At 34.0% G+C, this 15,784-nt stretch overlaps 1 protein-coding gene across 1 annotated transcript in view; it reads right to left on the minus strand.

Moving 5' to 3' along the window:
* trol (terribly reduced optic lobes) overlaps positions 1-15,784 on the minus strand; it is a 369,703-nt gene that overhangs the window by 226,676 nt on the left and 127,243 nt on the right. Inside the window, exons 20-22 of the mRNA XM_089106068.1 lie at positions 15,136-15,249; positions 12,414-12,527; positions 7,913-8,026 (exon numbers count right to left, since the gene is read on the minus strand). Coding sequence (XP_088962194.1) covers positions 7,913-8,026; positions 12,414-12,527; positions 15,136-15,249 — 342 coding nt within the window. The remainder of the gene's footprint in view (positions 1-7,912; positions 8,027-12,413; positions 12,528-15,135; positions 15,250-15,784) is intronic.

The raw sequence follows: 15,784 nt of genomic DNA on the forward strand, positions 1-15,784 counted from the left end.
ACTCTAACTGAAATTCAATGGTAAACCGTCAAAATCTTAACTAAAATTAAATTAAACTAGAACTCTAACAAAAAGTGGCGCATCCCTGCGGCGCATCCGTGCGGCGCATCCCTGCGGCGCATTCCTGCGGCGCATCCCTGCGGCGCATCCCTGCGGCGCTTCCCCTGACCCGCGGCGCATCCCCCTGCGGCGCATCCCCATGCGGCGCATTCCTGGCCCGCGACGCTTCTCGGGCCCGGGGGACCTTTGAGGACCGGGGGGAGGGCGTCTGGGGTCCAGGGGGTGGGGGGCCCTTTGGGGGTCCGGGGTCCTTTGAGGACCAGAGGAGGGCCTTTGAGGGTCTGAGGAGGGCGTTTGGGGGGCTGGGGCTCTTTGGGAGCTTGGGGGACCTTTGAGTACCGGGGGCTTCCTTCGGGGTTGGGGTGGGGGATCGGAACCCTTTGGGGTTGGGGTAGAGGACCTCACAACACTGTTCAAATGGAACTTGTGTATTATAACGACCACAGAGTTTCACCCTCAAATCCTCTTCCAAAATCTCTTCTAAAATCTTCTTTCAAAATGTCTCTAACTGTTTCGCCGAAATAATCCCATAAAATGGATAAAACGGTTTCGCCCAAATAATCCCTAAACGTAATTTCAGCGTGTTCCTTTTGTTTGGCAACTCTGCGCTAACGCATTTCAAATTTCTAGGAAACCCTTTCCTACATTAATCTCTTCATCTCATAAATTTTCCTAGCTAAACTATTAGGGTTTCGTTAGAATATCAATTTATCTCCCCGACTTAAAGCTCCGTGAAGCCGTATTTAACATTCGCTGAGAGCGTGCACTTACAACAATAACAACAACAACATTGACCTTGACATTCGCCTCGGAAACAACAACAAATACTATTTCTTGATCATAACATTCGCTGAGAGCGTGCCAAAAACACACCTGGAGAAAGAGACCATGGAGAAAGAGGTCATTGACCCCATTAACCACGTGTTCTCCCCAATGACTCTATGCCCATATATGGTGTACTCGTGGGAGTTTTAAAAAAATGTGTCCGGATCGGGATTCGAATGGGTATTGTACTCGTGGGAGATATTATGGCCATTCTACTGATTCGTCTCCTCTCTAGAATTGAATTCAGACAATTACTGCACAGTCCTGTATTTCGAGCTTTGCTTTTTCTTCTGAATCATGGGGTTTAATTTGATGTGCATAATTCATACATGTCGTTAGCTGTCTTCAATTCTTATTATCGTTCAAATTATATCGCACAAAGCTAGCAATAGCTATTTTATAATAATTAATGAATTATTGTCTTTTGAAGATCATATTAATAAATTTCAAGAACTCGTTAAATCATTATCGGTTTGATTCGTACATTAAAGCAGGTTGTTCCATTTAAGGTTACTTTATTTCAGTCTTATTTTCCCCGAAAGGGATGAAAAGGGACGATAAGAAATGATTTAAAGGAAATTCAGACTGCATGAAAGTAAGTAAAGAGTGAAGCTTCGAAAAGATTGGGGCGAAGGAGGAGCGTGTGCAGCTATGTTGGTCTCATGTGGCTTGGTGCTCCAATGAGTTTTTAGCAATAGGAGTATAGTAGTCAAGCTTCACATTTTTCTTCTATTGTTGAGCCAGTCAGAACATATAAAACCGTGCAATTCGTTTAACAGTTTTTTAGTTCATTTCAAAGTTGTTGTTTTTTCTGTCTGAGAGGATACTTAGGACACTGCATGATTTCTTTTCCTTCTCTGTGAGGGTGGACAGTATTTATTCTTTATAAATTTGATTTTTTCTTCTTTTTTATTTATTTGATTGATTTCTTTTCCTTTTTGTTCTGTTTGTTTGTCATAAGTACAGTTGGTTCTTAAATTCATTAATTCATTATCACACACTCATTGTTTGTCAATTATAGGCAGTTCATTAGTCATCACTCCTATTCATGCTAAGCGGTCTTGCAAGCTATCATGCAATTTTATGCAATCTTTTTATTTTGGCTAACAAATTTATTTTTTCGAATCCATTTTGTTTCATTTGAAAATTCAAACGAAAAGATATGGCCGTTGACAACGTATGTTGTCAACGGCCATATGACAACGCGTTTATTGCTCTTCAAACTCATCAACTTCTTACACAGGGCTTTTCAAGTTTTCTTCAACGAACATATTTCCAAAGCAATTCTCAGGATTATCTTATGAATATATAAAAGCTATATTTTTCGGGAAAAGTTACATAAAATCTAGAAAAAAGGATGCCTTTCTTAAAATTAAAAAACATACAAAAATATTTATAAATGAAATTTGGAAAATTTTAGAATTTATATCCTTTTAATTTGCCACACATACAGTAAAAGATCTTTGTCACGACATAGTTATCTAACAAGCTACTTTTGTAGCATGCTGATACAAGTTAGTTGGTACCAGTGCAATCTTCTTCATCAGAAAAGTCAATACAGTCGTAAAAACCGTCACATCGAAGGGTTGAATCCACACACGTACCCGTTCCACAGCGGAACTGGCCTTTATCACAATGATGCAAATAGCGAACTGTTAGTAAAAGAACACAAGATAATGTTAGTATGAAACACAGCAAACCTAGAACTGATCTTAGATTTCGGATGGACACAACAAACCCAAACACAAAAATTGTTTCAAAATCTAATCTATTTAAGCTACCCTGTGAAAAAATAATGCACGATTTTTCTTGAGAAATAGTTAGTATTCCTTGAAAATAAAGTACGAACGTTTTTAAGTAATTATAAAGAATAAGCGGAACAAGGAATTACACGAATCTTTGAAGAAACCAAGGCCATCTCCAATCTTAGGACCATATTCAAATTACTTACCGTAATCATACAAAGCCTGGAGCTTTGTATGATTTTTGTTTCTAATCATGATGATTTCAGTTTTTGACGCATTTGTCATTACTTGTGTATCGTCAAACTACTTTTTTTGCTCGATTTTTAATGACAGTTATGTAAAAGAAGACATTTAGTATAGTCTGAGGATATATGTAGCTCCAAACGTACGCATATAGAATATATAATTAGACAAATAAAATTATGATTGAATTGAAAAACAGTCTTTTCTAACTGCTCTTTTTTAACTCTAATTCTATTTTGAATTGTACTTCTTTGACAATGCAAAAGTTTTAGTATACTTCTAATGGAACTATTGACACTGAATACGAAATTACAATCAGGATCCCCCCTTCTGAAACATTTTTCGGTTTACGTTTTTTTGGAGGGGGGGGCAAATTTGGGCACGTTGAATTACAGATGTAGCATAATTAAAAACAGTTAATTACAACTGCTTAGATAGGTTTTCTGCTTCAGCTTCTAATGCTAAATTTGATAATTAAAGCAGATTGTTCCTTATTCATAGTTCTATATAGATTGTCACTAAATAATTGGACAAAAATGTGGGTGCTAGTGAAAATATGAAAAAATATGATAAATGACATATATATACACCCATCTCTTTGTATGAATCTCAATAACTGCGCCAACTTTTCTTTTCAAGAATACTTATATTAAAGATTGATTTTACTCAAATCTTATTTCTTGGAATGCACTCGTACATCCAAGAACATCAGAAACTGCGCTCTTTTTTTCTTTTAGATACCTAAAATTCAGCTTCATCCTACCGCAACAAAGTAACTACATTTAAATTTAATACGGACATTTTTTAAGATTGCAAGATTTTACAACCATGATTTACTGAGTTGATAATCCCCGGAGAGTCATTTTCTGCTAGAGTTGATTCCCGTAAGTGCTCCCGGGATGTCTTAATATCTTTCATAAACAAGATCTACTCAGGGACACTCAGAAGAAGATGAAAGAAAGCGATGGAGGGAAAATATTAGATAGAACGTTATTGAGGATATTATATTCTGAGGAATCTTCAATACTTATAAATCAGAGGCCAATAGACTTTGCAAAGTCTTAGTCGTTCGAGCTTATAAATCTTTTTTTTAGAGTGATTAAAAATTGGTACCAAGTAGTTTTTTGAGAAGCTTAGAAGTCTTTAAAAAAAACCTATTGAAAAAAATCATTAAAGCCCAAAGTACATCAAAATAAAAACGTTTTTTTGACCCCTTAGCCCATCTTAGGTCTATTTGTACCAGAAAAAAAGTGATTTTTAAAGATTTTTCCTTTGTTGAATAAAAATTATGAAGTTTTTAAGTTATTATCCCACTTTCTTCAGTGTTAAAATAAAAATAGATAAGCAAAACTAGTTGCTTAAATTAGTTTAAACAACGCCTTTTCTCCGTAAAAATTTAAAGAATCTATTGATTCGCAAAGACAAGGTACGGTAACCTTTAAGGGAAGGCTATACCTTCTCCTGATTGGTGTCATATGTTTAAAGCTCATCTTTTGTTATTTTTTTGCCAAATTGGTGCCAACTTGGCCAATTTTTTACCATCTTCTCCTGATTGGTGATATATGTTTGTAGCTCATCTTTTGCTAATATATTGCCAACTTTCTATGACTGTAAGTTTCCACATAACTTCGAAGCCGAGGAGTTTAGCGTTATGGTGGATCGAGTTAATTAATACTAACCATAACTACGGTGCGTAATATACTAAATGTTAAAAATAGTGACGAATTTACAAACAAAATTATAAATGAATTAAAAGTTTAAAACAAAATGGTAAAAATACTCAACAACTATATAATACAATTTTCCCTCGCGGTAGCTTTTGCCCAAAGTTTTATGGTCTACCAAAATTACACAAGCAAGGCATTCCTTTAAGGCCCATAGTAGCTTGTACGAAAGACCCCACATCCAATATTGGGAAATGGTTATGTACAGCCTTTAAACCTTTGCTTTACTCTTATATTATATAAATGTAATTCGGTAGATTTAGTTGAAAAACTCAAAAACGTAAATATCTCAGAAAATACAATTATAAGCAGCTTTGACATTATTTCAATGTATACAAAAATTGATGTCGCAGTATCTGAACAGTTATTAGAAAATAAAATAAAAGAAAATTATCACTTAATAGAAGCTTCAACAGCAGGAATATATTGTGAAGTCTTAATGACCTTGGTTAAACTCTGTAACAAGTACTCAATGTATTTCCGATTCTGTAATTATTTTTACCAGCAAATTAATGGCTTAGCGATGGGCGCGCCCCTCTCCATGTTACTGGCGAATATTTATGTGGAACATATTGAAAATTGGGCATTAGATTCGTATTTTTTGAAACATATCTTCTGGGGACGCTACATGGATGACGTAATTTCACTCTGGAACTATGGGGAAAATGAGCTTAAGGGTTTTTTAGATCACCTTAATACATACGATAGAAATTTACAGTTTACTTTAGAAATCGAAATCGGAAATAAAATCCCATTCCTAGATGTGTTAGTTATTCGTAGGTTCGATAAACTCAATTTTACTATTTATAGAAAACCAACACAAAATAATAGATATTTGCATTTTAAATCAAACCACCCCCCGCAAATTAAAAGAGCAGTCGTAATATCCCTCGTCGATCGTGCCCTAAGCATTTGTTCTGATTCCCACATCACAGCAGAATTAAACTTTATCAAGGACATACTTTTTGGAAATGGGTATCCTATTTTGTTTATTAATAGTGTAATTAACTATAGACTGAAAAGACATTCCCGTAAAATTAATGATAGTTTACCATGTGAGATTTCTGACAAGCCCTTAAACATAATTTATCTCCCCTACATCCCAAAAATCACTACAAATCTTAAAAAAGTTTGCACAAAAAATAATTTCTATGTAGTATTCACAAATAATTTTAAAATCAAAAATTTTCTAAATTCTGGAAAGGATAAAACCCCAGTTACTCGCCAAAGAGGGGTCTATCAAATATGATGCGATTGTGGCAAATATTATGTAGGTAGAACACACCAGAATTTAGAAAAGCACATACAACAGCATAAAGATGATATAGTCAAAGCTCTAAATTCTAATATTTCCACTGTTTCATTTGATTCTGCATTAGGGAGCCATATTTTTGAAAATCCTAGTCACAATATACTTTTTGATGAATCCGCCCTTATTAGAAATGACCTAGGCATAAAACAGGTAGTACGAAAATCACTTGAAATCAGACTTAAGATTAATAATAATATTTCCTTAAAAAGGGACTTGGGGGAATATACACTAAATGCTCTATACACAAATTTAATTAAAAATGATCTTACAAAATATTTAAAAAAAAACCAATAGACATTAACACAGAACCGGTCACAAAAAGACCTTTGAGGATAGCTGCCAAAAAGGCTGGATTAGCAATAAGAACGTGTTTTTAAATTATTTTCCTTTCATCTCATTGAATTACCTTGTTTTAGCTTACTTTTTATCAGTCCTGGTTGAACTTCACTGAAGTAAGGATGCTAGGACCGCTTTGAAAAATTTTTAGTTTTATTGGTTTTATTGGTCGCATGTGGTTGTGAGTCTTTTTTCTTTTATATATTTTTGGCTTGCTGAGGACAGCCCTTGGATAGAGGGCCTAAATAGTCATTCAAATTATCTCCACTGTCTTGCAAAAAGATTTCCCTATTGTTTTTCATGCTTTTGTTGTTTGATACTAAATGTTAATGAAGAAAGATAACACTGTAGGGGTGAAGTTGGGCCTAACATAATAAAACGCTTAAAAGATTCTAACAAATAGAACGGATCTAAATATTAAATTCTAATTTAATGAGTTACGATATCTCTTTTCTTTTAAATTTGTTATAGCAATGAGGGCTTCCAGATGAGTTATCTGATTCAGAGTTGGTTCTAAGCTTTTTTTTTTTTATTTCCACTATTTGGATGAATGAGAGATAAACTAGAGTCACATTCAAAGTGATTCGACTAGGTTAAAAGGAAATGAATCTAACGTTCGATTTTAAATAATATACGGTAAATAATCACTTCTTGTAGACGACTGTATACCGGCCAAGAGTACACTCACTTCGTAAAACGGCTTAAATAGGCTTGATGGTGGTATTAGATAGTAAACCACCGCATTTTGGACAGAGGCAGAAACTAATTTAAGGCAAAGGATAATAAGGTCTAGGGTAAAAATGCACTTTTGAATATGCAAATGCCTTTACCGAATATGAAAGAGTAGAAACGCAAAAAATATTTCCAAGCTTTACATCATAATATCCTTCTTCTTGAGATGTTTGGCTGCGATAAAAGAAGAAAAAAAATGACAAAAAGAAAAAATTGATTATTCTTTGTTCGGGGCAAATAAATTAACCTTCAGGGATATCAATATCCGAGAACAGGCACAAGAAAAAATTCTTTTGTCTCGACAGTACTCGCAGATTTAGCACCTTGTTTGTTTTTGTATTGTAGTCTGGGGTAGTCGCTAAATTATTGTCAGTTATTGTTAAATTAAAATGTTGTTAAATTTTTCAAGATTATTAGAGATGAAAATTATACCATCATAGTAAAAACTAAAAGGTTATGATATTGAGGGACATGTAAACCTTTTTTCCTTTTTTTTCTTTGTCTCGCTATATGAGTTTGATTGATTAATAACCGAGAAGCGGTTATTTCCACTATAAGAAAGAAACAAAAATACTAGTAGAGGCTTCGCCGATTTCAATCTTACATATACGAAATATTAAGCAAGAAAATACGGATTTTAATTTTAATAAAGCAGTGAAACAAGCAGTTAATTTTTATAAAGCAGTGAATTTTAATAAAGCATTGTTTCACTGCTTTATTAAAATTAAAACCCGTTTTTTTCTTGCTTAAATTTTCGTAAATGAAAAAGCAGTGTGGTCTAAGAAATTATTTAAATCTTACATCTAATTGAAAGAATGATTATACGAGAACAGATTTTTAGAGAAGCAATTATTTATCATGTTTATATGTAAAAAATAAAAAGAATTATGCCATGTTCCAAATTCACACATGTTTTAAAAAAGAATTTGACTTACCACAGCCTAGTTCATCAGACCCATCTGAGCAGTCTCTATACGCGTCACACTTCCTATTTTCAAGAATACAAGTGCCGTCACCACACTGAAACTCATCACTGCGGCATTCAGGACCTAGAAAACGAAATGATACAAAGTATTTACAGCTTGAAAATCAAGGGATAAAAAAAATCAGTGAGCAACCAATGTTCTGCACTTTCACATGGGCTCATCAGGAACTGAAACCAACTGCGACAATGACAACGCAACGTTACCCAGTAGAAATGCGAAAATCATAACAAGCTGACCTTTAAGTTATCTATATTTCGGTTTCATAAGTCTGTTTTCAACTGGATTCAACCTGATATTTTCTGAAAGTAGTCAGATTCTTTTGCTTAGACTGTTTGTATTTAATATAGAATAGCTAGCGCCAGATTAGTTTGTAGAGCACTAACTAGTGTTTGAAAAAGTATAATAATATAAATTTGGGCCTTTTCGACATACCGGTGGTTCTTTTACCTTCGGCCCAATGTGAAGAAAAATTTAAAAAAAGAAGAGTACAAAAGCTACTAATATTTTTATTTTTAGTTTCACATTTAACCTGGTACTTTTGTCTTATAGCCACCACACTCAAGATCTTGTATCGCGAAGATGAAACAATAACCGGCTTTTATGGTCTTTATACCAGACAATATTAGCATCGGCTCGGCGGGAAACTACATTGTAGCTATATTTTAATTAAATATTTAGTTGGTATTTTGGTTAGGTTAGTTTAAGTTACGTGGGCGGTCCCCCTTCCATAATTTTCTGTTGTAGTTTTCATAATTTTGTTCATAAAGTATTATATTTTCATAATATTTTGTTTTATTTCATTAGCATTAACCAAACTTCATTTCTCGACAGAACTTGAGTGTGGTGGCTATAAGACACAAGTGCCATTAACCTTATGATTTTGGCGCGCAACGCAAAATAGCAAGGTTGTTTTTCTCTTTTTGATTCTTTTTATTCTTTTTGTTTTTTTCAGAGACGAGCTTAAAATTTTCTCTCAGTCATTTCCATCAGTGAATACATTTCTATCGGATATTTTCATCAGTGGATTTCCATCAGCGAACACTACTCATGTCGTCAACTACTGTTGGTTGTTAGAGAAATCCGGTAAGACATGCGACATCATTATATAGACGAAAGTGTTTCAAAAAAAGAGTTCTTTCTGCTTTTACTGCTGAAAACATTACTTCGATGACTGAAGTCAAGGGAATCCTGTCACCAACACTCTGAAAGACTATTTCAAAACGCAATTTTATATTTGAAGTATGTACTTTCTACTCAATTAAAACACTACGCTTGCGTTTTCTCGTAGCTGTTTACCTGCGTTTCCCATTAAAAAGAAAGAACTAAGGGAAAATACCTTTTAATCAGAATCAAAATCTTTTTCTAAGGTCTTGAAAGCTATTTCTTTGCTATGGTGACAAAGACGCAGTATTTGAAAATATGATTACATTTAACTTTAACCTGAAAAAAGGTTATGGAACTTCCTATCACGAGGATATAAACACGTTTTTTCACCCACTCAATAATTATGAATTAGGCTCGCAGTCTAGATACAATAGACTTTCAAAATTTTACAGTAAGGGTTTATATCTAGTCTCATGTTTCATGTTTTATCCAACTATTCTAACAAATAGTCATTTACAATATGAAAAAGTGTCAAACCCGAGAGCGTCAATAGCCTCCATGGTAGGATAACGCAACTATGTACGTATAGTCAATAACCAGGTGAGGCATTACAGTCCTACAGTTTTGATAACACAAGAGAAACAATGTCGTTCCTAATCGCTATGCAAATCTGATCGCAGTTTCAACTGCAATCTTTGCCTGTGGTTTGCAATTAATGTATATTTTACGTATCACTAGTCCAAATAAAGACATGATTGGTAGCAATATACACAATAATTTGAAGATTCATTTTACTTTTATACACTCTTTTCTAGAACATATATGCCCTCTCTGAGGCATTGATTTTTCCAGAAAACTATCAGAATTCAGAAGAGGTTGCTAGGAATTGTCAAAAATGAAGACAAGACTCCATGCATTTACAACCTCAAGAAAGCCAATTTTGGGTTCCTTAAATAAAAAGGGTTGGTCTGCTTCACACTTTGCTAAATAGTCACACAAAATATAAAAAATGCACAACAAGAAGCATATAAGATCGCTAATCTTAATTCATGCACATTCTACGGTCCATAGACTTGAAGCTATACATGTTCCGCAACTTAAAGGCTTATGTTCCATTAGTTTAGTTTATTTTCTAAGGCATGAAAGAGAATACTAAATCACGAAAGGCATGCTCAAAATCCCGGAGTTGAAGCCTTCACGTTTTCTAAGAAAAAACAAAGAAAGTACTAATAAGGTTCATGGGCTTCCAAACATCCATGCATTGAAAGTGTTTCAATTTTCTGCTCGCTCTTGATGCGAAGTAGCCCCACCCCCCACCTTCCCTTAAATAAACTCGAGCTTATTAAAAGACAGATGTTCCTTTAAAAATTGAATCTTATGCATTAAATAATCTTTATTTTTAGATCCTTGTTCCGAGATATTTGAAGATAAATGGTCAGCAGTATTATTATATATAATGGCAGTAAGTTATTATATATTTCAATAAGTAATTCCAGAATTTCAATAAGTAATTCAAGCAAAACGAAAAACCCGCTAGTTTTTAAAGTTAAGTAAAAATAAACAAAGCAGATAACTGACTTTGATCTCGTGGCTGATCTGACTCACGGGCTAATATCAAAATAACCACGAGATACAAGAGTCATGTTTTACTAGAATTTGACACAATTATGTTCCAGAATGAAAAATGGAAGAAGATTGCTTTTAGCTGCAGTCAACATTCTTTTACATGTTCTTTGATTTGATTATTTCTATAGCGACAAAGTTGCAGTATGGGGCAAAATCAGAATTGGTTCTTAAATATACTATACCCTTAGCCTAAGGTCACGAGAATGAATACACGTTTTACAGCTAGAAGCAAAGCAAAAAATTTGAACTTTTGTTTCTTCTTTTTATCTGGAAGATAAAAAAATCCGAAAGAACAAAAAAATCTGGAAGAACATCTCATTTGGAAGAACAAAAAAATAACAACAAGAAAATCTAAAAAATAAAAAGTCTTATGTAATAGAGGATTTATGGGGCCGAATTTGGATACTTTATCCAATTATTGCAGGCCTAGTGTAATAAGTTGTAAATAAGAAAGCTCCACTTAAAGGAAATGCATGCAAAAAGCCAAAAAAATTTATACAGCAACTAAACTCAAAAATAACATTTTCAAGTCGTCCAAGCAGAAGACAAAGTCAATCAGCCCACACCAAAAAAAAGGTAACCGGTTTTGGAATATTTTCAATCAGCCCCAACTAAAAGGAGTTACTGGACTTACTGGTCTTTACAGAATGGGTTTTTTCGAGCGGCTTGAGGCTTACAGTGCATGTGCCCTCGCCAAGGGGATCTCATAGCATAGGTAAATTTTGCCCAAAATTTTGAATAATTTTGCAAAAGTGCATAGGTAATTGTATTTTGTCTTATCAGTTTGAAAATTATAGGGTATGAACTCTGGATAAAGGGATCCTTAAATTACAAGATAGTTCTAGGGCAAAAAGCGTTTAAGTAAAAAAAAAAAAAGAAAAAACAAAAAAAAGGAACAAACATCTTGAAATCGGCACATTTTCGCAAAGTCCAAGCTAGTTGTCAGACTACTACGAGGAGGGATGTCTTTCGGTAGCAAATTGAAAAAAATAAGATAGGCACAAATTCATTCTTTTTGTTCTTCAGCTACATGGCTTAAAAAACATGTGAAGCGCAAAGGGCACTTTCCGATTTGAGGGGGTCTTACCTTCTCTTTTATTAGTCTTCATTTTTGTTCATTTTAAGCTCGACTCTTTTATCCATTTTAATTCAAATCCATTTTAAGCTTCATTTATACATTCACAGTAACTTACTTGCGTTTTAAGTTTGGTTTATTATATGATTTTATTTTTGTTCGTTAGGGAATTTTAACGTCACTTTTGTTTGTCTATGAAACACTCTTCACATTGATATTACTTTATTTTACTTTTGAAAATACTTTCTTAAACTCTTTACGAACCTTGCCCCTGGGGTTGCGTGGCTTATGTTCCACTAAAGGGAATTTTTTGGACCTTTCGGATCTAAACAAAAGTCTATGTCAAAATTTGATTTAATACAAGAGAGGCAAGGGGTACAGAGATGCCGAAGAATAAAAATGAGCATTGGAATACTGGCTGCCCTTGTGGAAATAAATGGAACTTGAATTTAAATCCATTTTGGTCCTTAAAAAGGGCACTAGAACGTTCATTTCCAAATAAAATGAGTCTCATTTTAAATTCCTGTTATTACTTCTTCCATACAAAGTGCCGGGAAAAAATAATACATAGGAGACATATAGTTTTTTACTCAGTCAACACTACCACGTCGAATCTGAAAGTTGAATTTAAAAAGTGCAACTTACGGCAGTTCCGCTCATCAGAGCCATCCCTACAATCAACTCGTCGATCGCAAACTCGACGGATATCAACACAGGATCCATCCCCGCACTGGAACTCATTACTTCTACATTCAGAAACTGGAATAGAGAATAATTTATGAGGCTTTCGGTTATCAATTTAGTGCAATGTTAATGCTTAACTATAGCTCCAAGCATATCGGGCAGGTAGTATTTAATATAATTTTGTGTAGTTTTTTGTGCACCTATTTGAAGAATTTATCAAAATCTAAGCTTTTGTTCCCTCTTCTAAAAGTGAAGTTAGTTTGGTGTGGAACAAGAATTTAAGCAGAATTGTGTCTTACATCGGTTTTTATGAATTTTTCATTGACTTTATGCTGTTGAAGATAGCAAAGGCTATGTGAGATCATGCTAGCAAATGGTGAAGTAAAGATCTCTTGAACTTAGATTATGTAAATGATTTGAGTGTCGTAGATAAAAAGCTAGTAAAAGGGTTGAATTTTGATGGTCTCAAGATTTCACAATGCAAGAACAGGTTTGACGATTAATTTTAATAAGACTAAATCGCTTGAACCGCTTGCATGAGGTGATGTTAGGTAGCGAGAAGAAGGAGTAAATAGCTTCATTTATCTAGATAACAGAATTAGCCAGGATGAAGGACGAACTGAACATATAAAGAGTAAAATAGCCAAAGCACGGGGTATTTTTGGTGTTATTTTTTCGATGTAAAAGGTTCAGAAGAATAGGATGACAAGTCTTTGAGCTAAGTGTTGAGGATTGTCTTACAAACAGCCAACGGACACGTATTATAATGTAATAAAAGCGAAAAGTAAAATGATTGAAAGAAGTTTTCGTAGTTACTGTTTTGTCGATGTTGTTGTTAGAGAAAATATAATTTTGCTCAATCTACAGAGCTAGTCGATCAAAACCATGGTTGCTTGAGCTGAAATATTAGTGTAGCACTGAAGATAGGAAGTTGGGTGATTCATGGGGATAAAGTATTTTTTTTTATTTATTATCCTAAGAATTATAAGATACTTTAGCATTTTAAAAATAGAAATCTTTATATATTATGTTTCAAAGTGTTTTGTAGAGGCCTTCTGATCTCTTTCGCTAAAGCTCCACTTGTTCCAAAACAATTCAGTTGCCATACTGACGTATTAATGAGAATTCTGGAGTCTGTCTAAAGATGTTGAGAAAATGTTGCTTACATTTGAGAACAATTGTCTGCGAAGAATACTTAGAAGCAGCTGAGATGATGGTAACTAGCACCCAGATCAGTTACCTCACAAAGCAACGGAAAATAACTTATGAGGTCAGGCTAAGGAGGTGTTGATACTGGGGTTATATGACTCGAAAGAGACAAGGAGGACTTCCATATAAAGTGTGGTGCTGGACTCCTCAGGGCCTCCGGAAGAATGGTAGCAACGGGTCATGGTTGGTTATCCCCTATAAGATAAAGGGAAGGCTCCACGTCCATCACTCGGCGAGCTGTGGTCTTTGGCTCATAATCGTCTGTCGTGTAGGTCAATCTTTGCTGCTCTATACACCACTAGGTCTCGGAGGAACCAAGCATAAGAAAGTTTTTTCTTATCTTTACTTGCTTCTGGTAGCAAAGTCACTTGGACTCTTTTTCTATGACATTAAGAGGAGAACAAACTTAACTTTTGAAAATCCTAAATAGCAGTTTTAGAAAGTTGAAACTAAAAAAAAAAAGAAAAAAAAAAAAAGAAGGGCAAAAATTTCAGAACAAAACTACAGGATGTTAGAGTAATCACAGAAAGGCTCTTTCTCTTCATAACATCTTTGAGCCAAGTCTAGCTTATTGTGTTTTTTTCTAAGGTTTTTCCAGAGCGGCGTAATACTTATCAAAGCGAACAATTCGTATATTACTATTCTTACATATTTAGCTTCGCCAAAATTTGTTTAAATTTTTTTTCAATTTACTCTGAACTAGCAAGAAATTGATGCATTCCAGTCATAATCTTAGATATGTGTTCTCTTATACGACGAAAGAAGGAAAAGTATACTGAATGGACGACGATGAAAACAAAACCCACTTCCAAACAAAGTAGCTGTAAACCACCACCATCCCTTTTCGGAAGTAGCAAAGCCTAAGAACTAAGATATCACTTTACTTGTAGGTGGTAAATCAACAACCAGTGGAGAAAGTGTTGTCGTTAATCGGCCACAAAATTGATCACGACTATAACGACTATTAACGACTATGTTGTTAAGCTCCGTTGTTAAGCTCTAATAATGCATATTAATTGACGTTAACTTAATTGATTATTATTGATTAATGGTCAATCAATTAACTGATGGGAAGAACTACTAAGCCAAACAGTAACATAGTGTTGACGATACCGACAAGGCGACAACCAACAGAAATGGTGCTTTTTCTTCCAACACTAGCAAACCGTCTGTGCTCTATCAACCACCTCATAGTTTCCAAAAGGAATAACTTTCGGTACTTTCCCATTATACGGGCCTTTCTAAAAAGTCAAGTTTGGTTAATACTAATGAAATAAAATAGGATGAATATATAATAGTTTAGAAACAAATTTGTGCTATATATTTGCAAATTAGGGGCGGGGGTAAACGTCTCATTAGGGGTGTACGTCTCTTAAACAATTTGTGTGAAAGTACTAATAGCAGCAGACGCTTTTGCTGCTAGAAATAATATCAGTTGAGGGTAAAAATAGGGTCAGTAGAAAATTAAACTTACTGCAGTTGGCTTCGTCTGAGGCGTCAGTACAATCATAACGTTGGTCACATACTTTAAATGTATCTATGCAAGAGCCATCTCCACATGTAAACTCACCGGCCTTACATTCTTTTCCTTGAAAAGAAAACAAAAAGTTAATGATTTGCACCGTGTGCATTAGTCAATACCAAAAAAAATTTAAATCAAAAACATAATTTTTATTTTAATGTCATTAAGGACTAGTCTTGGCTAAATAAACGATGACGCTTCATTCCAATCAAGTTTATTCTTCGAAGAACTTTTGAACGATTAGATAGTTTGCATTTATTCCTTTGAAAATAAAAATGAGAAAGAATTAAAGACTTTCGTTTATATATATATATATATATATATATATATATATATATATATATATATATATATATATATTTTTTTTATATATATATATATATATATATATATATATATATATATATATATATATATATATATATATATATATATATATATATATATATATATATATATATATATATATATATATATATATATATATATATATATATATATATATATATATATATATATATATATATGTTACCGTGAATGTACAAAAACGGTGACTGCCAACTTTCACCGGTGAATGTCAACAAACAACAAAGCGCCCGCG

This window comes from Artemia sp. Qi Xiang Cuo, chromosome 20, assembly GCF_049724085.1.
Source record: "Artemia sp. Qi Xiang Cuo chromosome 20, ASM4972408v1, whole genome shotgun sequence".
Taxonomy (NCBI): domain Eukaryota; kingdom Metazoa; phylum Arthropoda; class Branchiopoda; order Anostraca; family Artemiidae; genus Artemia; species Artemia sp. Qi Xiang Cuo.